The sequence below is a fragment of the Sturnus vulgaris genome, chromosome 27 (assembly GCF_052056855.1).
Source record: "Sturnus vulgaris isolate bStuVul1 chromosome 27, bStuVul1.hap1, whole genome shotgun sequence".
NCBI classification, from domain to species: Eukaryota; Metazoa; Chordata; class Aves; order Passeriformes; family Sturnidae; genus Sturnus; species Sturnus vulgaris.
In genome coordinates, this window is record NC_142269.1 from 6,088,061 (window position 1) to 6,115,026 (window position 26,966).

General features: G+C 46.1%; 1 protein-coding gene, 1 long non-coding RNA gene and 1 gene segment (V, D, J or C); all 3 read right to left on the minus strand.

Annotated features, from left to right (window-relative positions):
* LOC106864004 (M1-specific T cell receptor alpha chain-like) overlaps positions 1-26,966 on the minus strand; it is a 370,462-nt gene that overhangs the window by 75,210 nt on the left and 268,286 nt on the right. The window lies entirely within an intron of this gene.
* On the minus strand, positions 7,607-12,207 carry LOC148221092 (uncharacterized). The gene is made up of 5 exons (XR_015808579.1): positions 12,109-12,207; positions 11,706-11,897; positions 9,444-9,611; positions 8,521-8,637; positions 7,607-8,389 (listed from the first exon to the last, which is right to left on the minus strand). It is a non-coding gene; the product is annotated as an uncharacterized LOC148221092 (long non-coding RNA).
* LOC148221093 (T cell receptor delta variable 2-like) lies at positions 25,484-26,768 on the minus strand. The segment is given in 2 exon segments: positions 25,484-25,936; positions 26,649-26,768. Coding segments are annotated over 2 exon segments (423 nt in total).

Here is a 26,966-nt window from a genome sequence, read left to right on the forward strand (position 1 = left end):
AGAGGAAAACTTTTTCTATGTCTATAAAATAGATAGAAAAACTTGATTAATTTGAAGACAAGAACAGTTCTGTGTATTTAAATAATTCCATCCCCTTCCAAGTTCCTGCACCACTTTCTTACAGAACAAGATTTAAGGATTCAATTTCTCTCTCCTGTTTCACAGAGTGAATTACCTACCAAAGGATAAATCATTTTCCCAGAGTCCCCCAGCAAGTGACCATGTCTAAGGCTGTCCTTTGAGACCCACCCTCCCCTTGTTGCCTGTTCCATCAGAGCCCTCACAGCTGTTCAAAGCACACCCTTGGTTTTGTGATGCCTGAAGGAGACTGACTCCAAAGCACAGCCCCCTGAATTCCCAGCTGGAATAAATTAAAGATTTATTATATCCACAGGTTTGTGCCATGCAAACAGACTCACCTGTTGGCAGAAGGAGCCAGGTCCACAAGCAGAACTTGATGTGAGAAGCCCCAGTGAGAAACCATTTAGCATTCACCTCATTCGAGGACTGGAGCTCCTGAGAGCAGCTCAGCTGCAGCCTTCCTGCAGGGAACAACTTCCTCACGATATCCTTATCCCGGGGCTCCAGGCACTCTGGCACTTGCATTCCCTCATTTTCTTATCAGCCTCTTCATTGCCTGAAGCCACAAAGCCTGGGCTGCATTCCTTGCTGGTTCAGGCTTGCTGCTTGTTTAGCCAGACATTGCCACCTTTGGAAGACCTGATGTATGTATAACACCTTTTGGGGCACAAATCCCTTAATCCCATCAAGACCTCTTTCCTCCAGCCTAGGAAATTTTGACCACCAAATTTCTTGACTAATTTAGAGTTTAAAACTCCTTTAGAAATACCGAGGAATTGTGAAAGCAGTGCTGTAAGTGCTTCCCGTATTCTACTCCATTTCTTCAATTACAAATCACTTCCAGCGGTAACCCTGCTTTAGTCTGAAGTTTCAAATGAAGCTTCTCTAAATCTCACTGCAGTTTTTCGGCTCTTTCAGCTTCCTTGACTTTCTAAAGCCTCTGGATCGCTTAGCAAGAATTTCCAACTGCACCTGCAGGTAAGGCCAGAATGCAAATGAAGAGCAAAATTTAATTTCTGGCACGTGAAGACACAACACTTCTTGTGGGGTTTGGGTGGCTTCTTTGATTGGTTGGCTTTTTGTTTTTTTTTTTCTTCCGTTTGAGCTATTTTCTGGATTTCACGTGAGAACACTTTGGCCAGAAGGTGTCAGGAGAGATCAGAGAAAGAAGTTCAGTTTACATCAATAGATCTAATTTTATCAGGAACTTTTTAGTACTTGGGGGAAACAGAACACACAGTCAAAATACAACCATCAGATGCAGGAATATAATTATTACATTGTATTTTTAATGCTGTATTTATCATCTTATCAAAACAAAAAGGTTTATGTGAAGAGAAAGTGAAACAGTCTGTTTACCCTCTCAAATAAGTTGAAATTAAAAAGAATATTATATAAGGAAATCTAATTTTTTAAAAAAGTGGTGGGGGGGCATATTTTTAACCTCATTCCATCTGTTTGAATTACTTCTAGCAAATTAAAACTCATAGAAATTTTGAGGTTTGCTTAGAGTATCCTTTTAAATATATGCTCACCCTTCCTCCCAAACATAAGCCTTGCAGCCAGCTGCAATGATGCAATGATGGCTGCAGCAGCTGCAGTGATGGGCACAGGCAGAGCTCTGACCCAGCCCGGCCTTACAGCAGGAAGGAAGGAGCAGCATCAGCCACATCCCCTCCAGACCCATGTGAACTGCAAGTGGCAGTCCTGTGCCCTTTGGCAGGAGAGCACTCAATAAAGCCCAGGTCAGGTTGCTGTGCTGTGCCCAGAGGCAGCCAAGGGTCTGAGGGGAGGAGTTCTGGCCTTAGAACACTGTGGGGAACGACATGGGAAAAACCTTGAGGATTTCTGCGAGGGCAAGGCTGAGGCTTTAATCTGTGCCAGTTCAGGGAGCTGAGCTGCAAAGGGATGAGGAAATGCAGAGATGTTGATACTGTCCTGAACTTCTCCTTCTGTCACATTCTTGCTAGCTCTGGGAAAGCCAATGCACTGAAGGAATGAGACTGGGAATCCTGCCTGGTGCTGCCAGAGCTGTTCTGGCTCCATCCTTTCTGTCTTGGGCACAGAAACCTTTCAGATATTAAATCTTGCTTGGGCCATTCCCATACATTTCTGAAGAAGCAAGAAAGGTTTAGACTGGAAGTATAAACACTCCTCTCCCTGGATATAAATAAAAACATGAGAGAAAATGCAAAATATTCTCCCTGCTATTCAGATTTCCTTGTTCTTCCTGAAGCTTTCCCGTGTAACCTCTTGGAGAGAGGTTTATTCTTTGAGGATGCTTTTAATGTTCTCTGCCACAAGAGAGAGCTCTCACCATTTTGACTTGCTCAGCAGGACAGATGTTTGATACCACACTTTGTGTGAGACTGTCACGGTTTGAAAGACAGGTGTCTGCCAAGGAAGGTGGGAACCTCCCTTGGAATGGAAAATATGATCTTCTTCCCTCTGACTTATTATAATTTTGAAATTAGGGGCTTTCAGGCAAAGAGGCAGGACAAGGATCACCAGTTCTTTAGCAGTATGTGTGTGTATAACAAGGCAAACAAACAACCCCACCGGCAGCGACACCAAACAGAAGCAGAGCCCAGTCCCAGCTGCTCTCGGCTGCAGGCACTTTCCCCTTGGGTGCAGTTCCGGGCACAGCCAGCAGGGGCGCTGCTGGCTCGCGGCCGGGCAGGGCGGGTGCGATGATTGCCCTGCAGGGGGCGCTGTGGCGCCAGCTCGGCCGCCTTTTCACGCTGTTAATGGCGGCTCGGGGGGGGAGGGATGGAGAAGGGGCTCCTTTACAGACCCACGGGATGGAGAAGGGGCTCCTTTACAGACCCACGGGATGGAGAAGGGGCTCCTTTACAGACCCACAGGATGGAGAAGGGGCTCCTTTACAGACCCAAGGGATGGAGAAGGGGCTCCTTTACAGACCCACGGGATGGAGAAGGGGCTCCTTTACAGACCCAAGGGATGGAGAAGGGGCTCCTTTACAGACCCACAGGATGGAGAAGGGGCTCCCTTTACAGACCCTCAGGAGCAGCCGGTCCCTGTGCCCCTCCTGATGGTGAAATGCGCTGCAGCAGTGTTGTAAATGCATAATATTGGCCTTTTGCAAATATTAAAATGAATGTTATATGTATAATGTTGGAAAACTCTGCTGTATGAGTATAGTTTCTTTTAGTTCTGCTATTAACAAAACTTAGAAATAGTAGTGTGATAAATATATATTTTTCTTGAACTATAACATGGTGATGTAAAAAGCTTTTGTTCATGTAACTCACTCAGAGAACAGTAAAAAATATAATCAGAAAATTCTTCAGATTCTTGGATTATCCTATCTGGATGAAGATGGGGTGATGGACACCAAAACCCCAGAGAAGGAATTGATTGATCTCCATTATCAGGGATTGACTGGACGGAGCCACAAGGAGAAATAAAAAATGTTGATTTACAGGTTGGGGCGGAGGGTGATTTTGAATAATGCATAAAGGTCTATGAATATAGAACATGCTGATGCATTTAATAAAGTGTTTTCTGAGCTAGCAGTGTGCTCTTGGCTGAATGTCAAGAACCCGGCTGTTACAACCTTTTGCTTTATTATTTGTCTCTAAATATCTTTTATTAAACCTTTTAAAATTTACCAGGAAAGTGAACTTCGTTTTTCACATGAGGGTCTTTTCTAGTGAGGTGTTAATAAAGTCCCAGCCCAACAGCTACTCATAGGAGTAAAACTCACACATAGTAGGGATGAGGCAGGGCAGGGTTGGGCTCCAGCAGTGGGAGTGAATTCTTCCCACTACAAGCACCAGCTCGACCATCCTCCTCCATGCCAACAGCAAGAGAGAGCTTGGAGCTGTACCCAGCCCTAAATCTCGAGCTATCCCTGCCTTTCCCAAGAGAAAGCCCCTTCGATGCAGCTTAGAGCCAGCATCCCCCTCCTCCTTGGCTACATCTTTTGTCTCTCTTAAGTACCGGTCCTTCTTGTCTCTTAAAAACAACTGGGACAAAATTCCATGAGAGAAAAAAACAAAACGAAAAATCCTAACCCCCAACAGAGACTCACTAAGGGGGAGTAAAAATACGTATGATGTGCTGGTGGCGAAAATTTTCCTTAAATTACTTGGAAAGTTTTATTGAAGTTCATGTTATGTGTGATCTTGTCACCAAAACTGGGAAAAACAAAAGCTCCCCAACAACATTTTTTAGTGTTAGAGAATTAAGGCATTACTTCATTCTGGCCAGGATATGCAACAGAAATAATTTCATCCAAACATTGCCCTGGTTGTGCAAAGAAAATCCTTCCCATCACACGAGGTTTTCGTTAGATTTTTCACATACTTATACAGTCAAAACCCATGGAAATTCATTGGTTCAATGTTCATTGATCCCAAGTTACACAGTTGTGGTGGTTGATTGTCCCCCCTACTGCTTTGAGATCTGAGAAAATGTTTGTTAGGCCTTGGCCTTGGAAACACCCCCAGGGCTCAGGTCCTTCTGAGCTTATCAGAAATACTGTCTGCTCCCAGGAATTGCCAACAAGCTGCTGTTTTCCTAATGAGCAGCCTTGGAAAACATTCCTCAGGCCTAAATAGCACAACATTCCTATTCCCATGATGCCTTAAGTTTTAAGTTTTTCTATTCTGCTTGGGTGTGCTTTTCTGATGTGCTAGGGTGATGAAGACAAAACAGTCCTATTCCAGTTGAGAACTCGAGGACAATTTCTTCAAACTTCAGGCCCTAAGCATAAACAACGTGGAATGAGGAGGGTGGGTTCATGCAAATGAACCCAAACCTATAAAAATGTGAGATTTTGTGACCAAGCTCTCCTTTGCTTCCATCTTGGGGCCATCCAGGCAGGGGCCACCACTGTGGCACTGGTACTGCCAGGGTGTGGCCTTTTGTAGGCCTCTCAATAAATACCCATTTTATTCCCTTTAACTCTGTGTGTAGCCTCTGTTCCAGCTCCTCTAGGCATCACCACACTTTCAAAGAAGGTGCTGACCCAAACTGTGGCCAGGATGAAACATTGCTGTGACCGAAGGCCACTCTCCTGTGCCCCCATAACCAGTGGCCCAAAGTGGGGCCCGTTGGGCTCTCCTGGGCCACCGTGGGCTGTGACCCCCAGAGCCTGCAAACCCTCAGGTTTGCTGTACCTGGAGCATCACTGAACCACGATGTGTCCTGGCTGATATCCTCACTCCTCCAGGCCTGATCCTTCACCCATCAGGAGATGCAAAAGTGAGCATTTCAGTGACCTCTGAGGGGAATTTTTCACAGGTACCTTGCTTGCATTGACTGTTTCCGTGTGGTTGCATGCCCCTGTGCATATGCTTTGGCACATGCATGAGAAATTCACATGTGAGAGAAATACTGCTTTCTTAGATGTTGAAGTACTTCAGATATCTCAGTATTCAGGCCTGTAAGGTTAAGCTATAAGTTTAATTAGGTTCTGCTAAGTGTTGGTCTTTTGCTACGTTGTTAAACATGTGAAAAACGAGGTTCACTTTCTTGGTAAATTTTAAAAGGTTTAATAAAAGACAGTAAGGGACAATAAAGCAAAAAGGGTCGGGTGCTTGGCCTCCAGTCAAGAGCACACACAAACTCAGAAAACTCCTTAAATGCATAAACATGTTGCATATTCATAGATCTTTATGCATTATTCAAAATCATCATCCAACCTGTAAATCAATTTTTTTTTGTGGGGCCATCTTGTTGCCTACCCTCGATCAATAAATTCCTTCCCTGGAGTTCTGGTTGTCTTCATCCAGCTAGGATAATCCAAAAATGTGAAGAGTTTCCTGATTATCTTTTTACCATTCTCTGAGTTAGTTACATGAATAAAAGCTTTTTACATCACCGTGTTGTAATCCAAGAAAAATATATTAAAAAATACATTTATCACACTATTTCTAAGTTTCATTAATAGCAGAACTAAAAGAAATTATATTTCATACAGTAAGGTTTTCCAAAATTATGCATATAGCATTCATTTTAATATTTGTGAAAAGCCAATAATATAATGTGGACTTATAAACTGAAGTTATAAGTTAGGTTAAATACTGTTAAGTTTTATTCCCCTGTTAGATTGTTAAGGTTAAGCTATAAATAAAGTTTAAGTTAAGTTGGGTATAAGTTAAGTGCTTTGTCTATGTTAAATTACTAAATTAAAGTATAAGTTAAGTTAAAGAATGTTGAGTGTTGGTATTAAGCTTTTAGACCATGTTCCTTTTTTATATTTGCATGCACACAGCCCCCCACACCCACAACCCTAGGTAGTTCTCAGTTCATTTCTGTTCTGATTGCCTGGATTTTGTTTGGTTTTGTTGTTGCTTGTTAGCTTTTCCTTGTTGACCTTTCCCTCCTGTGCATCTGATTGCACTATTTTTGTCTAAGGGAGTGTTCTCAAAATAAAAATCTATGTGAGAAATTGGTAAATGGTGGGGAGTGTGGGCCTTGTGACACACCCACAAAGGGAGAGAGCAAGCACGCACCTGACTCCAGGTTGGGTGAACAGGAAAAGAGACTTTATTTACATGACAGGTCTATTTAAAGACATTTAACAACGGCCGACGATTGGAGAGGTGAAGATCAGACCTCTTGGTTCCTCCCCCATCAGTCAGATGCTCTCTTCCTCCACTGAGGAATGTAAACTATTCTTGTTTACCAGAGAGAGCATGAGAACTGTTAGACAAAAGTGTAAACATCGGAACATCAGAAGGCAATAGAATCCAGGGCCAAGTGGAGAGCTTGAGAAAATGGTTCTGCATGTCACTGGAAAATCAGGATAAAAATCCAGGTGAACAGCTCCCCCTGGATTATTTTGTGGTGGTAGAATGCACTAAATGAGCATTTTCCCGGATTTGGATTTGCCATGCAAATTTCAGGCAGCTGCTGCAAGGGCTGAGGGTCTTCTCTGGGTGTCTGCAGGCTCTGAGGCTCTGACGTGAGCAAGCTGAATGCAGCACATCTTGCTCTGAGCTGTGCAGAGGCTCTCTTGAAGCCAGCAGGATGTCAGCCAGGGCGAGAAAAGCCTTATTTCCCCTGCAGAATGTGGTTAACTTGTTTTTTCAAAAGCAGGGGAGGCTTAATCCTTCCTGCTGTGACTGAGTCACAAATGGTGACCACAGCATCCTGCCTGCAGCTTGTGAGAGGGGCTGAGCTGGGGAAGGTGTGAGCTGGGCTCTGTTAGGTAAGAACCAAGTTGCCATGGAAACTATCACTCCATCAAACCACCCAAAATCACTTCCTGCTGGCCCCTTGCTCCTCTCCCTGAGTGCCAGACAACAGCAGGGCTTCTTCTCTGCTGCTATGAGCATTTTCCTCCCTCATGCCTTCTGCAAGGTCTCTCCTCACTGAAGCTCCTGAATGTGCCAGAGAGACACTTCCCTGCACAGCCTCTGGAAAAGACACATTCGGCCAACAGGAAATCTCCATTATCAAAGCTTTGTTTATGATCCCCGTGGGCTTTAGGACAGCTGGATTTCAGCAATCTCTGTCCCAGCTTCAGAAGAAAAAGCACAGAGAACCCACAGCATTTTAGCCTAGTATAAAACTTTATTTTCATCACTACTACAGGAACCTAAAATGCACATGAGCTATATTTGGCAGAAGAAATACAGCGTTAATAAATAAATGAAAATGATCAGGTGGAATGACATCTCTTCAGATTCCATACAGCTCTTCTCATCTGCAATACACACTTATGAAATCGATCTAAAACCCAAAGCTGCAAATGGCAACCACTGGGCTTGAATTCCCTCAGCAGCACTACTGCAGTGGCACAGGCAGTAACACAACATGCCTGGGAAAGGAGCTTTTAAAAGGCCACATATCTAGGGTGAGCATTGGAGTTTTGAAAGCTATTGAAGCAGCTTGGACACTTGTGTGCAAATGCCACAAGAGTGGGGAGATGACTTAGCAGGAGGATGAGGGTAAAGTCACTCCCCTCAGTTCTTTGGATACTTTAACTTAAACATCCTTCCCCTTCCTCTCTTTACTCCCACATCTTTGTATTTTGGGATCCTTGCCTTTGAGTCCTTATTTGTCTGGATTTTTCTCCAGGCTTTGTGCTCTGCCACATGAAATAGTCAATGAGATATTTCTTAGGCTGCTCTGGTAATACCTGAGTTTCTCCTGCACACAAAATTTGGGAATCAGCCTCCAAGAACTGTGCTTAGAACACAGAAAAATGCTGTTTCCTTTGTCCTTTGGGAGGTATGGTGGGCTTGTCTTAATTGCTTTTGGTTGGGGTGGAGTTGGCTTTCCTCTGCATGCTTTGATCATTGTTGTTGTCTTTCCCCCCAGAAAGCTGCAAGAGCTGTTAAATGGAATCAGAAGCAGATTAATAGGCATCGTTCCTTGTGGGGCTAGGGACATACACAGGGACAGGCAGTTACTGCTGGCATGTTCTTCAAGACTTTGTACAAACCAAGTTGTGTGACTGCTTACCTCAGAAAAGAAACAACTTGATACTCATGAGGGTGTTGAAGGCGATGCTCTTTGCCAGCAGGACTCTCAAACCCAGCACAGCCATGGACAGCATGTTCACTCTCTGCCCTTCAGCATCTGCTCAGTGACCAGAAAAGAGCAGAGAGATCATGGTCTGCGTTTTGATGTTGTGGTCTTGGCACAAAGTGGGACAATGCACAGGGGATGGTGTCAGGGAAAGGAAGAGCAGCAAAGGAGCAGAGAGAGAGAAGATGGCAACAACAGGGGAGCCCAGGGTCTGTCTCTGCTGCTTTTGGCTTCCTGGGGCTTGTGTGTAACTGCAGGAGTAACCCTGGAACAGCAGCTTGTGTCTGCTGAAGGTGTTGTCTTCTGCCTCCTGTGCCTTGCAGAAAATCCATTTCCATGCCTTTATCCCCCAAAGAACAATGGAACTTCACAGCCTGTTTGGGGAACTCACCTTGTGCTGAGTGCTTGGGCTCTGTGCTGTTGCAAACCCTCTTACTGGGCCCTTCAGCCCCTTGAATAACCTTCAGGAGTACAAAAACAATCCCACAAAATAAAATCTGATTTAATGAAAAGACCTCAAAGCATACCACACTCTTAACATTTTCTTGGTGTTGGAATGGCTGTTCCAGGCTGTGCTGCAGCAGGTTTGCTGCTATAGGGTGAAATATTTAGTCATAAGGAAATTCACATTTTAAACAAAATAGATTGTGTCTTCCCTCTGCCTCCCAAAGTTATTAAACAGTTCAAACCATTTCTTTCAGATGCTTTGAAACATCTTTCATCTCTCCCTGCTGAAATACCAAACGTGTTTCTCACTTCTGCTGGCTGGTCAAGGCATGGCTGACTTACAGGAGAACAACAAGCACCAGAGGACACTGTCCCTAGGAAGATGTTGCACCTGTGCCACCAAACTGTACCTGGCAGAATTGTTACCACGTTGTTGTCGAACTTGTCTGTGCAGATCAGCTCTGTTGTTGAGGCAGATGTGTTCAGTTCCAAGGTTGTATGGACAATTGTTGGCAAAGGTGTTGTTTTCCCAGTGGTGGTAAGATCTTCCGATTTAGTTGATTTCTCCACAATGACCTCTAGGATAGAAGTTTTTGGACTGCATGTAAAAACCCCATTGTTTGTACAGGACTGATTTTACTGCAAGCTTGCCTGAGTGTTTGACTGAAAATTAATATGTACTCCAGCTATGAATGATTTGTAACATCCTCATTAACTTTTATGTCATTATTCCTTGCCAATAGAGGTGCCAGTAACAAAAGATAACTGCTTTAACTCACAGCCAGCTGTCTTACAAGAAAACCATTGGTGTCAAAAGAATTGCAGAGGCAGCAAATCATTGTGGTACCATGATTTCTTTTTTTAAACAAATACCTTTGCCTCTAGATCAGGTCATATGTGGAAAATCAAGTGTGATCTCAAATACCAATGTCAGCACTTAACTCAGACTAACAATTTGAATTAGAGTAAAAACATGGAACTGACAGGAATCCTCCAGCAGCCTTCCTTGCCAGAAAGGGCTCAGCTTATGAAAGGCTGTCAGACACATCCACAAAGATTGACGTGTCTGCTTTGACAGGAGCACCCTGAGGGTCTCTTGGGTAAAGAGAGGTGCTTTAGGATTTTCATTTGGCATGGTGTCTGCCTTGCAGGTGGGACAAGAGATCCCTCAAGTCTCAAATTTTCTTCATCCTGTGGTACTGATGGAAGTTTGATCAAGGGGCTCTGACTTTACCCCCTTTCCCCATCAGCCCTATGGCACTGCTGAGGAACTGAGGTGAAAGCCAAATCGTGCTCTGCCACAACTTCATGGGTCGGCTCTCCTGAGCCAACAGGCACAACTACACACTTGTCCACACCTACAGCAACCACACACCCAACAGAAATCAAACATTTCCTTCCCAGGTGTTGTACCACGGCTGCCCAGAGCCTGTCAGTCCTGTGCATTCTGTGTTCTCTGAGAAGACCTTGAAAGGCTTTTCATGTGGTCTCCTCTCCAGGCTTTCCAAACAGCCAGAATACAAACAAGCAGCTTCTCTGCAAGAGCTCCCTGGGCAAGATCATCAGCAAGAAATCATGTACACGGTGCAATTGTAGTTCAGAGAGCAGAAGATTCGTTTATTCTGAGTCTAGTAGACTCACAGGAGTCCCACTAGTTTGCATTTTGTGACAATCCAGCCATGAATTCCTACCACTGCTTGCTTCTGAAAGGGATTTGTGTTTTATGTTCTGAACATTTATTTGGACAAAAAGTTGTACTTCTCCTTCTCTTTAGTCTTATAAAGTCACAGGAGGAGTACTCTATTTTAAAATGTAATGGGCCTGAAATAACATGAAATGTTCTTACAGTACTTTAAAGACCTCTAAAAGCCCAGGAACAATTTCTGAGTGATGCACCTGAATCTTAATATAATGCAGATCTACACCAAAAACCCTTCTGCCACCCCAACATTCACATTTCCATCAAAAACCTCAGGGTGACCTCAACCTTTAATCTGCATCATGGAATTCCCAATAAAGATAGGAACTGCTAAGGCTTCTTATCATCCCTACTCCACACATTGGTCTTTGCAGAACCCACACACCTTGGCAGCCAATTGTCTTTCATGCCAGGAGCTCAAGGATTTGAGGCACTTGTGAGAATTTAAGCCCAAGGCTCTTTAACCTCCTTCCTCCTCTGTCCCCAGGGCACTGGAATTACTTACCTGGGGACACTCTCAGTGTGGTGCTGGTGTCAAACCAGAACTTCTCCAAGCAGGCAGTTCCAGATCTGTCTCAAAACTCCTCAGCCCTGTGAGCTCTTCTCTGAGCTCTGCAGTCCTGCCCCGAGTCAGTCAGTTGAAGTCCACTGGAGAATTGGACACTTGACAGGAAATTTGAGCCAGAGTGCTGCCCAAACTGGGAATAAGTTATGCCATGCTAAGTAGTGCCCTGCTGGTGTTTGGGGATCATGGAATAATGGTGCTGTGCAGAGTCAGCCCAGTTGTTCCTGGGAAACCCTTCTGAGCAGATCCAAGCTGAGGATTTGGCTTGAAAGCCTGGCTGGAGTGAGAGTGCACTCACGGGAATATTGCAGATGAAAATCCTTACAGTGAACCCAAACCATTCAATTCCTTTTTCCTCCCCCACCTTAATTTAAAATGAAGTTTTAGATATAAAGAAATGTCACTTACTTGGTTGAACTGTGAGAGTTGTCCCTGGTCCAATTACTTCCTGCACACTGCTAAGACTCATTCCAATAAGTCACTCTTTCTTCATGGTGTTCAAAAGTGCTGTAAATCAAGAGATGAGAAGCTAGATGTTTGGTCTTATTATCTATGGGTGCAAGTCCGTGAGAGAATCCAGAGGTCGATTTACTGTGTAAACTGGAAAAGGAAAAAAATTACTTGAATTGTTCAATAATTTCAAAGAGCTTGATTGAGTAGTGAATTTTCAACTTCTCCCTTTCTTCTACCTTTTAGAACCTTCATGAGCTCTTTTATGTATCCAGGATAAAAGCAAATATAGAAAGCATGTTCTACTTCTCTTCTTAAATATTACAGTCACCCCTCTCCTTTCTTTCCCAAAATATCTCACCTTTTTCCCTCTTTTTTGTTTTTGTACAGGTCCCTCTGCTGTTTATATCATTGTGGCAACCCGACCCCAAACACTGTGATATATTTCATAGAAAAAACTGTCTCTGTTCCACTACACAGACTTTTGTATTATACAGGCAGTCACATGACTTCTTCAGTGGTTTTACACCCAACACACCACCTGAAGAAACCATAAGGCTTGCAAGGGAGGATCTCAAATAATATCAGAAAGCCTGAGTTGTAAATGAGAACTTGGGGATTACATGACACCTCTGGAAAGTCTGAAGAAGTTAAGCTGGATAGAAAGTAAGAAAATTATCAGTACTTGTGTTATTTCAAAATATTTCCGAAAATTCTTCTGACTTGGAGGAAGCTGTCCACTTTTTCCCCTTTGTTTCAGTGCTCAGAAGCAGGAGGAATGTGCCCTCTGGGCTCTTAGAATTCGTGCCTGAGGGTCATTTAGTACCTGAGAAAGTCTTTATGGCATTTTAGGGAAGAGGGGAAAGTAGGCAAAATGATTGTTCTTTGTTGTGTAGAGGTACAGAAACTTTGGGAGTGAGGGTCAAAGAGTAAAGGAGTCTGTTGATATTGCACAGCCTGGTTTTTGGTAGCAGGGCAGGACCACAGAAGTGGCTTTGTCAGAAGCTGCTAGAAGCTTCCACCATGTCTGACAGAGCCAATCTCTGATGGCTCTGAAGATGGGCATGCTGCTGGCCCAATTAGGGAGGCTGGTAACACCTCTGTGATGACATATTTAGGAAGAAAATCAAAACAGGGCAGGTGCAGCTTTTCTCCCCAGGGGTAGGGAGGTGCCATGGCCACACTGTGGCAGCTGCCATGCTGGTGCAGCCTGTGGTGAGCCTTGCCTGCCTGGCTGCCCCTTGCCAGCCGTGCTGTGGGTGAAAGGGCAGGGCAGGGGCGATGGTTTCCCCTTTCCAGTGCCCTGCATGAGGAGAGGCATTAACGAGCACGAGCAGTGGCCACTGCCCTGCAATGGCAGCGGGGCTGCCTGGCCGGTGCTGAGAGCATGGCGAGCGATTCCGTGACGTGGAACCTGGACAAGATCAGCTTCTCAGTGCTGCAGGATCTTGAAAGAACCTCTGAATTGGTGGAACTTGTTGGCAATGGTACCTACAAGCAACAGTTTTTCTTCCTGTCAGAGAAGAGAAGGAAGTGAGGACTCATGAGGAAAAGGTCAGTGGGAAAAAGAGCAGGAGGAAGTTTTCCAAGCATCAAAGCCAAGATTCCTCTGCAAGGCTTGGTGAGAACCATGGTGAGACAAACGGTCCCCCTGTAATCCATGAAGTCCACGGTGGATGCAGAGATCCAGTCACAGCCCATGAGAGAAGTGCTTAGGCTGGAGAGGGGGGATGGCAGAGAAAGCTGTGACCCAGTGGGAGACCAAATATAGAGATAGAGAGGGGCCCTGCTGAGAGAGAGAGAGGGGCCATGCTTCTGGAGATAGAGAGGGACTTTGCTCTCAAACTAGAGCAACCTCTACTTAGAGGAATGCACCCCATGGACGGGTGACCCACGCCACAGCAGTTTTGGGAAGACTGTTTGCCTGTGGGAGGGACCCCACGACACAGCAGAGAAGATTCCTCTCCCTCAGCAATCAGAAAAAGATACTGGGTGACAAACTGACCGAACCCCCATGCCCTGTGTCTCTGCATTGTCGAAGGGAAGGAGGGAGGGGTTGAGGGGGAAAATGGTGTTTTAAAGGGTTCTTTCACTTCTCATTATCCTCCACTCTGTTTAAAGTTTAAATAAACTTACTTTATACATTTAAATTTGAACCTGTTTTGCCCTTAGAGTATTTTTTCTCCCAGTCCTTAACTCATGAGCCCTTTGTTGTTTTCCCTCTCCTCTGCCCAACTGCAGCAGTAAAGGGTAAGTGAATTATTTTTGTGAGTGCCTGGCATTTGGCCAGTGTCAAACCAGGACAAGGAAGTGTTGCACATTGACCAAATCTTTCATGAAAATAAAGTTCTGCATCATTAACCTATCTGGACCTTGGTGGCCAGAGACAGGCTCAACCTCTGAGACTCTGCAGCTTCAAGAGCCCATTCCTGTCTTTTCTAACAAAGGAGAGGCACACTGAGCCTGTGCCCATCACAATGGGAAATGAAGGTTCTCATGGTGACAGAGGCAGGGAGTTTCTGGCACCAAGGTGAAGGCTCTTGCTTCATATGAAGATTTGCAGCCACAGAGTAGACTCAGAGCTGTCCTAGCAAATGATGAGCTGGGAGCTCTGTCGAATGAGGTGTCCAAGCCCATCGCTCCTGAGCCACAGAGGAAAACCAGAAAAAGTGGTGAGTGATAGAAATGGAATGCACTGTGCTGCTGGATCAGCCATTGCCTTGCCATGGACTTGAACTGGGGACACTTTCAAAAGACTTGCAAAACTCATTGCAACTGCAGTCTATTACCCTTGCTTCTCTTCCTTGTGGTACTAAAGACAGGGCAATGGGAGACCTGGGAAGCAGCAGAATGGCTCTGGGAGTGATGCCTTAGAGACCTAGAAATAAAACAATACACTTTTGAGACAGTATTAGTATAGGAGGTAATATAAAGGCTGGTCTTTATTGGAGGCCTCCAAGGGACAGATAAGGAAAAATGCCCACCCTTCGAAGAGTGAATACAGTTCTATAAGTTTAGCAAATTAGCATAATTGACAAGAATCCCCAATTAGAAATGCAAGTGATGAAGTCATTCCCCCCATTTGGTTCCAGCTCTTCTGTAGCTCCTCTTTAGGATAAGAACTAAACTTTGTTTATGAAAATATGTCAGGGGAGGGGATTTCATCCTTGGCTCCCAGGAAGAATCAAGATAGGAGAGGCGCCTTGGATCCCTGGGGTTTGGAGCCTCTGGAATGTGTTTTGTCTTTCTGAAAAGGGTAGGGAAAAGTACTGAAGCTAGCTAGGAACTCTATAATTACTTAACAATAGTCTACAGAGCTACGAATATGTATGAAGGAAATATAAAAGCAAAAATCATTCTGGCATCAGAGTGGTTGGAAGAATGGGTTAAATCAGAAGTGAGAACTGTAATCAAGTGAGAAAGCAGTGGGAAATGTGGGTAGGAAACATGTGAGGAATGGTATGAACAAGACAGACTTAATAATAAGAAGCCAAAGGGCTGAAAGGGGTGCACTTTGAGAGTGTGCATATACACAGGAATTCCTATGAGGGGAAAGAAAATCCTCTGGGAAAATCCCAAGGCTGGGTGCCTTTACAGTGCTTGTGCAGAAACACACGGAGTAGGGGAGCAAACATGAGACATCAGAGCTCCAGCAGTCTGTGCAAGGCAATGACATCATGGACAGCAGAGAGAAGTGGTGGGACAGTTGACGTGACCCAGGAAGGGAAATGTGTGGTGCAGTGCAGGTCAGGGCACATGGCCTGGGGCCCTCTCCAAGAGAGGATCCTGGGTTGAGTTGGGCTGGGTTGGGTTGGGTTGAGTTGGATTGAATTGTGTTGTGTTGGGTTGTGTTGGGCTGGGTTGGGTTGGGTTGGAAGGGCCAGTAAAGATCATCCACTTCCAATCTCTCTCACATGGGCAGGGACACTTTCCACTATCCCAGGTTGCTCCAAGGACAGTCCATCTTGGCCTTGGACACTTCAGGGATGGGGATGCTCTGACCAATATGTACCAGAGCATCACCAGTCCCACAGCCCAGAATTTCTTCCCAATATTCCATCTAACTCTGCCCTCTGGCAGTGGGAAGCCATTCTGCCATGTCCTGTTACTCCAGGCACTTTTCCAAAGTCCCTCCCCAGCTCTCTTGGAGCCCCTTAGGCATTGGAAGGGGCTCTGAGGTCTCCCCAGAACTTTCTCCTCTGCAGGCTGGACACCCCCAGCTCTCTCATCTTTGAGTTCTAACTCTGTGGGCTGGAGGCAGAGCTGTGGGATCATGGAAATGTGGTGGGAGACCTTCCAGGAGCACTGTAGTGACTGAAGCCAGGCTTCAGGGAGGACAGGATGGGAAGGCAAGGAGTGGGCATTGTCCTTTCTCTGAGAGAACAGCTGGAATTTGTGCTTTGGGATGTGCAATGAGCCAGCTGACAACAGAAGGGTCAGGATTAGAGGCCACATCAGCAGCAGGGACACTGGTGGGTGGTTACTACACATCAGCTGATGGGGAAGGAAAAGGCAAGTCCAAATGGGACATTCCTGGGCTCCAGTCCTCATGGGGTGCTGGAAGTGTGTCAAGTGTCTGATGGCAGGACAGCACAGCTGAGCACACACACTCAGGAGTTTACTGCAGTGTGCTGATGCAAACTTGCTGACACAGGTGGCTGCAGAGCTGGACCTCTACTTGCCAGTGAGGAAGAATTGGTGAGGGATGTGAGGTGGTTGGGGCAGCCTTGGCTGCAGCGACCATGCAGTTGGAGCTCAGGATCCAGGGAGAAGAGAGCACTGCAAATCCAGGACTGGAGCCCTGGGCTTCAGGAGAGCAGAATCTGGGCCCTTCAGGGATCTTCTGGGGGGAATCCCATGGCTTATGGCCCTGGACAGAGGAGGGATTTGGGAGAGCTGCTCATTTTCAGACATTAGCTCCTTGAACCTTATGAATGAGGTTTTCTTGACAAAGCTTAAGTCAAGCATTGTGTCCAAAGGCCAAAATGATGAACAAAGGGCTCCTGGATGAACTCATAAAGGGTAAAAGCAAAACAAGCATAAGTGCTTCTTCAGCCCCTGCTCTGATGTCTATAGCTGAGAGATTCCTACTGGGAAGTGCCATTTCTGGTCTCCAGGTCTTGTTCTTCATGCATCTGTTCCCAACCATTGTTGGATCTGAAGTTAAAAGGATCTTTGTTCTTAACAAAAGTCTCCTTTGTCCTCTGACGCAAAGAGAAGAACATAATTCTGAGCTAAAATGGAAACATAAATACAGAAGGTTCCTACCCACTTGTTCAACTGGAGCTGGTGATCAAATGTCTGAAATGATCTGTTTTCAAGAGCCAAGATCTCAGGGTGAATGGTGAAGAAATAGGTCTTGAAGAAAAATGCTTTTCTGCTATATATTATGCTATTCCAGGAATCTAATTGGTGTATGTGCACAGAGTTATCTGAGGAAAAACAGATGAGGTGGGGCCATCAAGTTTCCCCCTTCAAGAGAAGGGAGGGAGGCAGTTTGTGTGTGGTGGTTCAGTTGTTTTCAGTCACTGTGCTCCGTAGCTCGCACTGTGCTAGACAGTTCTACAAAAACATCTGGGGGTTTTTCAGTGCCACGTGATGTCTCCTCTTTCATGTCTTTGAGGAGCTCCCTTTTGTTTTTCTGTGCCTCTACACTGCTCTACTTCTGAACATCTAACACTGTTCCAGAGGATTCCCAACTTTAAAAATAACATTTTCATCCTTGCTTTTTTTGGTGGATTGCGTAGTTAGTATTAACATCCTTGAAATATTGCCCCGATTTGTATCTGGGAAGAAGTAACTCAAGCTTAATTATTTTGTATCTATTTTTATTCTGTATTCCCTAAGCAATTCTTGTCCTTCTTTAGGCACATCTGTCCTTAAAGCCTGTTTGCATGTCAAAGAAAAAATCTGTTCATGTTTAGAAATTGTTCTGAAAATATTTGGTTCAGCTGATGGTGCTTTCATTGACTGTCTTTGCATTAATGACCTAAAGATGCTTATTTATTCAGCTATTTAATTTTTAATATTTCTTAATTGAGTTCCATTTTTATACGAGTCATGCGAGTTTTTGTCCCAATTAGATCAGAATTTTTTCCGCTTTAATTTTTTAATCTTGTGAACTGATTAATTCTCCACTGAGTTGGCCAGTGTTTGGAGTTTTGATTTATTTGTATGTGCTTTTCAGTGAGTTTCTATGTGGGGAACGTCTGATTATAGCTGGCTGAAATTGTCTTTTACTTTGATTTTTATCTTGCTTTAGTCATTTTGAATAATGATAGGCTGTAATTGTGGAGCATTTTCCTAATATTCAGATGCAGTTCTAAGACACAAAAAGCAAATAGCATGATTTCCTCCTGTTTGCACTGTTGTTGTTCCCAAGGATAGAGAAGTGTTTCTCATTTTTAATCAATGCTTATAACAGCAATGCTGCTATTTCCCGTTGGTAACAGGAGCATGTTCATCTGCTGTTCCCTTGAGTGTGTCAATTTCTTTTCCTTTTGGCTTGAGTCCTGCAGGAAAGCTGGGGAATGTGCTGATATGAAGTTTCCAGTGGGTTAAACCCTTGGCATGAAAAAGAGAACAAGCCCTAAACACCTCATGCAACAGGCCTGGGCACACACAGGGGCCTCTCACATCCCCTGCCCTGGCTGGCAAATCTTCCCAGAGCAGTGAGACCTCCCCCTGCTCCTTACTGAGATCTCCTGGGCTGTTAAACAGCCCCTTTCCTTTTGAGTGGCCACAGAGACACACCTGTACTCACAACCTTCCACAAACCATACATGTTCGCATTTCTTTGCTGTAAAAGCCCAGTTCTGCCTTTCTTTTTGCTGTCAATATCCTGGAACAGTGGTTTGAAAGAGAAATGTCTGCCAAGGGAGGTGGGAACCTCCCTTGGAATAGAGAATATGACCCCTGTCCATCTGAATTATTATAACTTTGAAATTAGGGGCTTTCAGGCAAAGATATGGGAAAAGGAACACCAGTTCTTTACCAGTAAGTGTAAGTATGTGATAAATGTGATTTGTGCTAACTAAATCGTAACTATATTAGCAAAATTGTATTCATATCAATAAAAAATAACTGTTACAAAGCAAAAAAGGAAATGGTGAGACAAAGCAGATGGAATCCTCCAGATGTTAGGTGGGAGTAGTAGAAGGATGTAGGTTTGATAAGCAGCATCTAGAAATAAAAAGTGTCGACCTTGGAATGGGCCAAATTGGGATGATTCCAGGCATGGAAGTTGAATAAGGTTTTATTGTGGGAACATATTTTTTATTGTGGGAACACTGCTTAGTTACATAACCCCAAGCTTAGTGAACTTGCACGCCCTGCAAGGTTACACAGCAGACACTGATGAAGACAAAGAGCCTTCCTTGGAAATAAGATCCCCACAAGGATGAGAGACCCCTAACTACTAGTAGAGCATGCCAACACAACATAGTGATGAAGATTTTAGGAATAGAAACTAGGAGGAGCTTTCCAGAAAATTCTCTATTAATATGTACTAGCATAGTGTATATAAGTGTGACTTTAGGCTTGATTGTTTGGGATGTGAGGAAGGGTGAGCCCCTCCCTGTACCCCCGGTTGGTTTTGTTTATGCTTTATACAAACCTCAATTATACTAAATTACTGACTGCCAGATTTTCTATATACTCAAATATATGTATCTGATTGTATTCCTTTATATACAGTTGTTGCTATTTAAAAAATTGTTGCCAAGTTTAATCTTGTTGTCTGATAAATTGGACAAATAGAACGACATTCATAAGGTGCATAACAAGGCAAACAAACAACCCCACCGGCAGCGACACCAAACAGAAGCAGAGCCCAGTCCCAGCTGCTCTCGGCTGCAGGCACTTTCCCCTTGGGTGCAGTTCCGGGCACAGCCAGCAGGGGCGCTGCTGGCTCGCGGCCGGGCAGGGCGGGTGCGATGATTGCCCTGCAGGGGGCGCTGTGGCGCCAGCTCGGCCGCGTCTCCCTCACGTGGTGATGGCGGCTCAGGCGCGGGAGGAGAGGGGAGGCCGCTCCCTTTGCCAAACTCACGGGGAGCAGCCGGGCTCAGTGCCGCTCTGGGTGGGGAAATGTGCTGTAGCAGAAACCTTGGAGTGGCGAGCTGGAACCACAGAGGTGAGCACACTCTGGTGGCAAACAAAGCCTAGCAAAATCTCTGAAGCTCTGGCAGGAGCCACAGGAGGTTGGGTGGACACAGGAGTTAAAGTGTAGCGAAAAGGCCTAAGCAGCAGCAGAAAACTGCAGGCCGGGCAGTGGTAGCAGGGCTCCCACAAGCAGTGGGGGATGCTCCCTCCCTGAAGGGAGAGGAGTTTGGGGTCTCAGGATTCCCTCGAGGCACCCAAGCAGATGGTGAGGGTCCCTCCCGGTGAGATCTGGTGTAGAAAAGGTCCCAGTTCAATGGCCACTCTTGTGAGCAGAGGCCTGCCCACGGTAAAGAAAAGCAGTGAAGACCAAATCTCTGCAGTGGCAGCAAATTGTCACCACAGCAGCAGCTCAGCACCAAGACCACAACCATCTCCCCTCTGGTACCAGACAGAGAAAGACAGAAAGACAGAGAGGCCCAAGCCCAGCCCCTGATCCCCATCTCAGTCTCACCATATCTCTGCAATTCCCCAGAGAAAGCCCCCCAGCTAAGAATCTGCAGCCAGCTGCACCCCTTCCCCCTCCTCCTCATCCTGGCCACTTCTTTTCTCTCCTAAGTATCATCATTCCCATCTCTTAGGCTACAGATGGGAGAAAAATTCCCTGAGAGGAAGAAAAAAAAAAAAAAGAGAGAGAGAAATATCCTAACCTCCAGCAAGAGGAAATGAGAACAGAGGGAGGCCCCCTTTCCTCTTGTCCTAGGGTCCCTGGGCAGGTGAAAGTGCATTTTGGAGCTAGTTTGTGCATGGTTGTTGGAATTCTTCCTTCAGCCCTTGCTGAGAGATCAACACTTTGCAAAATAAATTATCCTGGCCCTTCCAGCATAATCCTGAAAAATCTCCATTTGTATTTTAACAAAAATTTCTTCTTCTTAGGGGGAGGGCAGGTGGAGAAACAGCTCACTCTGACCTTCTCTCTGAGAACATCCACCCAATTCCTTCAGACATTTACCAGAGGCTGTGTCCAAGGCTTTTACTGTTGGAAAGCTGGTTCTGGCATGTATCTGTCAAGAAGGCAACTTTTCTCTTACAGGCTGTGGTGGGAATTATCTTCTTCTCTGGACAGAAACATCCCATCCCTTTCTAGCAAAACAGAGGAAAGTTACTGGTGATGGATTCCCTGGAGACACTACAGGTGATCACAGAAAAGTAGATACTGAAGGTGAAACAGTAAGTCACAATGTCAGGTATGGAACTGACAACTAAAAGCACTGATTTGAAAAGTGAGCTGGAATATTTGTTCAGGGAAGTCTCTGGGCTGCTGACACCTACAAGAAAAGAGGGAGGTGACAGAAGAGATCAAGTGGCATTTTCTTTGTGTTTGTAGCCTTTGCCAGGCAGATGACATTGGTCTGACTGGCAGTGCTGTGAGATTATTCCACTGCAGCAATCCTTCCTTAGAACCTCTGGGAAGATGACTGGGGACCCTGTGGACAGGAACCGGGGGTACAATTAGAAGAAATTGAGGAGTTATATTGCATCTGTGTTGGTTTGAAAGTTAAACCAGTGCGACACTCCAAGTCAGTAATACAATTTAATAGGAGAAAAGAGAAAAAATAAAATACATGCAATAATATAAAAGAAAAACCACCAACAAAGTCAGAAATACAACCTGACACCCTGTCAGTCAGTCAGGGTGTTGGTAGCAGTCCCTATAAATGGTGGCTGCAGTCCTCCTGGATGACAGATGTGGTTCAGTTGAAGCAGTGCTCCTGTAGAAGGTGCAGTTTTCCTCCGAAGATCCAGCGATGATGTGGAAATGGTCCGACTTTCCTCTGGAATCCAGTGGAAAGGACTGCCCTCTGGTCCCAAACCCCAGTTTTTTATCTAGGTAGGAAAGGCTTGGCTCCTGCCCCTGGTTGGGGCATCTCCCAATGGGATGATGTAATCTTATCAGTCACACAATAGGACTTAATGGCCCATTAACGGAATATATCTTCTGGAGGAAGGATGGGTTGTGAAAAGATAACGATGATCATCATCAGATGGCACATCAGCAGAGGATATCTCCCACAGAGATAAGGATCACCACCCCTCCCACATTTTAACAGATGGTGATAGAATACACATTTTTGCATTGTACCCCAGGACAGCATCTTAACAGGAGTTGTAACAGCATGGAAATGACAGGGTGAATCACAGTTGCTGCTCACTGGATAGAATGCAGTTGGCATGACTGGAAACCTTTTCCACTATGATTCCCCACACACACCTGCTTATGGGGGATGGAATGGAGGGTGGGGCAGACAGAGAGGAGGCACCACTGCCAGGCTCTGTTGGAATCCTTGCAGGGAGGGGAACTTGTAGGTATTTTGTAGCCGATAAACTGCGTTCCTCCTGTCAACCATTGGAGATAGGGGAAGTTATCCTACTGCTGAACCAGCAGCTGTGGTGAAATCCCTCTCCTTAGATGAACTTGCTTCATTAAAGGCTAATAATAATATTAATGTACCCCTCCATCCCAAAGTTACCCACTCCTGAGGTACGAGCTCCCCTCACTGGGCACGTGCCCTGTGTTCATTTTGGCTGTATCTTAAAAAGCAAAGCAAGAGGATTTTGCACCCATCAGTAACATAGGTATGCATGGCTAGAGTCACTCAAGCTCCACCTAAACACAAAGAAATCATAAAAGTAAGTGGAGAACGGAGGAGAAGTTAGGGAAGACACCATTATAACTGCTGGGATCAGTGGATGGGCTGAACCTGTTTTCTCCCCCATAGGGACATTTTTTGGGTAAGAATCATCCTCTGTGTGCACTGAACATTTTATTGAGGATTAGAGCTTGTGTCTGCATTCCTTCAAGCATATTTTTGCAGTCAGACACTATCACTGATAATCTGTGAACCTTAACCTGTCATGATTCTATATTAATAAGAAGTGTTATTCCGAAATTGTCAGTGTGAATCCTTCCCGGGCGCTGGCAGTCACCAGCAGCAGGGAATCCACTCCAATAAAGGGGCAGACCTGCTGAGGGGTCTCCCTGAGGCTGATGGTGCTTTCCTGACTGAGTCAGTCGAGCTGCCCTCTGATCCAGCAGGATGGCTCAGTGCAGGGTCCCCTAATTGGGCACTGACAGGGTGGTTGGGCACAAGGGTCTCGGTTTTCCGGGGGCACTGACAGACAAATGAAACACTAAGGGTCAAGTAAATCTCCCCACCCTAAGGGTTGAAGAAGCCTCCCATTTTCACATGACAGAGCCAAAGATAGGAATTGGGGCAAAGCCTGGGGACAACTGCCTGACCCTCCAGCATCTGTAGCTCCTGGATAGGATGCCTTGGGCACTGTGCTCAGGAACACAAGCCCAGGCATGCATTTGCACAGGTCTCCTTATGCCTTCCATGAAAGCCTACTCTTCTAAAGAAAGAAATGAATGCTCAGAGCTCAGAAGAACAACACCTGTGTTTATTCACATGGAGCCAGAGCTGGGAGTGCAGAGGAGTTTTTCATCATGTCCTGGGAAAGTCCATCTTAGCAGTGCAGTTCCTGGTGCAGTGCCACTCTTCCCTCAGATAAAATTAATTTACTATTGTTATGTATTCCTGCAATGTTATTGTGAGACTGCCTAAACATCATGAGGTATCCAAATGTGGTTAAGTTCTGCCTTTCCATATAAAAACTGCAGCTCTTTCAGTGCTCATTGTATTCGTTTTTCACAATTTAATCACCAATGGTAACTTAAGCACCACATGGCTGCTTGCTCCTTTCCCCCTCATTGAACTGGGGGGAGAATCAGAAAGGTAAAAGTGAGAAAATTCATTAGTTTAATAAATAACTCAACACTTTAATAAATAAAACAAACACTGCATGCGTGAGCAAAGCAAAACAAGGAATAAATCAGCTACTTCCCATCTACAGCCAAGAGTTCAACCTATTCCAGAAAAGCAGACATCCATCACACTTAATGGTTACATGGAAATACAAATGCCATCACTCAATATCCATCCTTTCCTTCCTCTTCCCCATCTTTATATGCTGAGCATGATGTCCTATGGCCTGGAACACGCCTTTGGTCAGTTGTGGTCAGCTGTTCCCTCCCAAATTTAGTGCACCCTCAGCTACTCACTGGTGGGTGGAATGAGGAGCAGAAGAGGCCCTGACTCCATGTAAGCACTGCTCAGCCATAAGTCAAATATCCCTGAATTACCAAAGCTTTTCCCAGCACTGATTCAAAACATAGTCCCATTCTAGCTACTATGAAGAAAATTAACTCTACTCCCTGCCTTTCTCCTGTCCTTTGTCCAGTCTCTGCCCCTGCTCCTGCCTGTCCCTCTCCTCTCCTGGGCTGAGCTCCTGCCAGGCTGCAGAAGACTGGAGCAGAGCTGCCCTTCTAGTGTTTTGTCTTTGCTCCAAGGTATTCTGAGCTGGGAAGAGCTGGTGTAGTCTGGGCCTTCAGAACAACAAACACTGAGGTATAATCTCACAGTCTCAGTCAGGACTCATTCTTCTAAGCATCAGTATTGCAATTAGCAAGGACGAGGATATATGAAGGAGGGGCTAGAGGTGCTGAAGAGACCAGAGCAGATATTCCCCAATTGCCCAAGGCTGAAATCCAAGGTTTATCCCTCTCAGCTGGTGGGGACTGTTGGTGGAGCAAATACTGACTCTGCAGACAGTGCAGGACCCCACAGAGGAGCAAGTGGATAAGGCCTGAAAAAACCTGTGAGTCCATGGAGAGCTCCCATTGGAGCAGGCTCCTGACAGGAGCTGTGCTGCCATGCAGTGAGTAGCCCAGAACAGAGGAGGTTTTCTGACAGAGCCTGTGTCCTACAGAGGAGCCACAGTGCCACAGCCCGTTCCTGAAGGGCTGCACCCCATGGAAAGAACTCTTGCTGGATATGTTTTGAGGAACTGCAGCCAAATGGAAGACGTTCACTGCATTGGAGAAGTTCCTAGAGAAATGTCATCCATGGGGTGGGCTCCACACTAAAGCAGGAGAAGAGAATGACAAGGAAGAAATGGCAGAGAAAACATGTTTTGAACTGATTGTAAGCCACATTCCCCATCCCTGTGCAGTGATCAGGTGAAGGAGATGCTTCATGAATTGTTCTGATTTCTCACTAACCTGTATTGATTTGATCAGCAATGATTTAAATTCATATCCTCAAGTCCATATATTTGACCATGATGGCACTGCAGGGACATCTCCCTGTCCTTGTCTCAGTCCACAAGCCTTAATAGTATATTTTTCCCCCTTTCCAGTAGAGGAGGGTCACTGAAAGAGCACCTTGCTGAGCACCTGGAGGACAACCAAAGTCAACTCACCACACCTTCTCAACTCCTCCTTCCTCATCAGGTGCTCTGTAGCAGCCACCCAGAGCAAACTCATCCCTGCTCACCTGGCTTTGCTAAACAGCCTGGCTCCATCCACCACAGCACTCTGGCAGCTACAGCAACACATCTGCATCATCCCATGGCTCTGCAGCCAAGGCACAGAGGAAAAATGAGGTTGTGCTGGACAGGAGCCCAGGCAACGTGCACTAAACCTGCACTTGCCCAAAGAGCCTGGGCAGTTGCCACAACAGATCCTCCTGCACCAGAAATGGTGCCAGCCCTTCTCCCAGCCCTCCCTCCACTGCCTTTAGTGCCACCAAGCCAGAGGGATGTTTCCTGCACCTGCCATTGCCTGACAAGAGCCCTGGGGACCAGCTGCTAGACAGAAATGCTGAGACATCTGTCTTCCACACCTGTTGGTTTTTGGTTCACTCTACTGCAGAGCTGCTCCAGGGTGATTTTTGATCTGCAGTAATACGTTGCTGAATCCCCTTGCTTTGCTGCTGCGATCTGCAGTGGGAACCTGTTCCCGGATCTCTCATCTTTTATCTTAAAGCGATCTTGGAAACCTGCTCCATAGGTACCATCCTCCTTGTAAATCCATTCCTGAGCACCGCTTGGGCCCTGACGGTACCAGGACATGGTGTAGTACCGCATGAAATCGCCCTTCATGGTGCACTGGATGGTGACTTTATCTCCTTCTGTCACAGTCCGTTCCCTGGGGTGCTGCTCCAAGGTGGCTGCACCAGCGAGCGAGATGGCTGGAGAGAGCAAGAAAGCCAGAGTCACTCCAAGATTCAGCAAAGCTCAGGACAATACTGGTGGGGCTTTGGACTGGTACTGGACAAAATCCTCCTCTTTGAAGCCAGCTGACACAGAGGGACAGAGCTGGCAGCAGGTGTCAAGGCTCACAAGGAAGGACATTCCACAATTCCCTCCCTCCTTTTCCCTGTCAGACAGGGAGCTTTCTCTGATTTTCCCCGAAGAAGCAGGAAGCATTTGCCCCATGGGGTGACAAATCCCTTTGTCCTTGCCAAGACAGGATGGTGAGGAACCCACTCTGCTGTCCCTGAAAGTGCTGTAGATGAGCCCAGCAAAGACAAAGGCGTGTCACAGGCCATGGGGCTGGTGCCCTGCGCTGCCATCCTGCAGCTGGTGTGTGCCAGAGGGGCCGCAGTGGCCCCAGGAGCAGAGTGTCCAGTGCCAGGGCACAGCGCTGGGCCCCAAGATCTGAGTGCAGCAGGGAGGAGCCCTGCGTGTGCCCAGGCTGCAGGGGAGGCAGCTTGGATGGAGGTGACGAGCTCACAGGGGCAGGAGAGGAGCAGGGCTGCTGTCCCCGTGCTCCCCAGGCATGGCTGGGCAGCTGGAGCCGGGGAACAGGTCCGGCTGCAAGCGCTCAGCACCTCCCCAGAGCCGTGCAGAGCACAGGGCCACGCTCAGCTCCTGGGGCCAGCAGCCCTTGCCTGCACTTACCTACAATGGGCAATAAGCCCACGCACAGGGCACTCCACATGGCCAGCCCCGCTCTGTCTCGCCTCTCTCCACCTTCTCTCTGCCTGCACAACAGCTCTGCCCACACCTGCCCTGCCTGGGCCTCTGGCACTGCTCTCAGGGCCACTCCCTCCTGCTCCCTCCCTCTGTCTGTGACAACACTGAGGGGGAGAGGTGGGGCAGGACGAGCAGAACTTGAAGCTCTTGGTGCTCTCCAGTCTGTCTCTCACCCTGTATGGTGCCTATCTTTCTTTTAAGCCCTCTCTAATTTTCCACTTTTTCTGTGACCCTGTGAAAGAC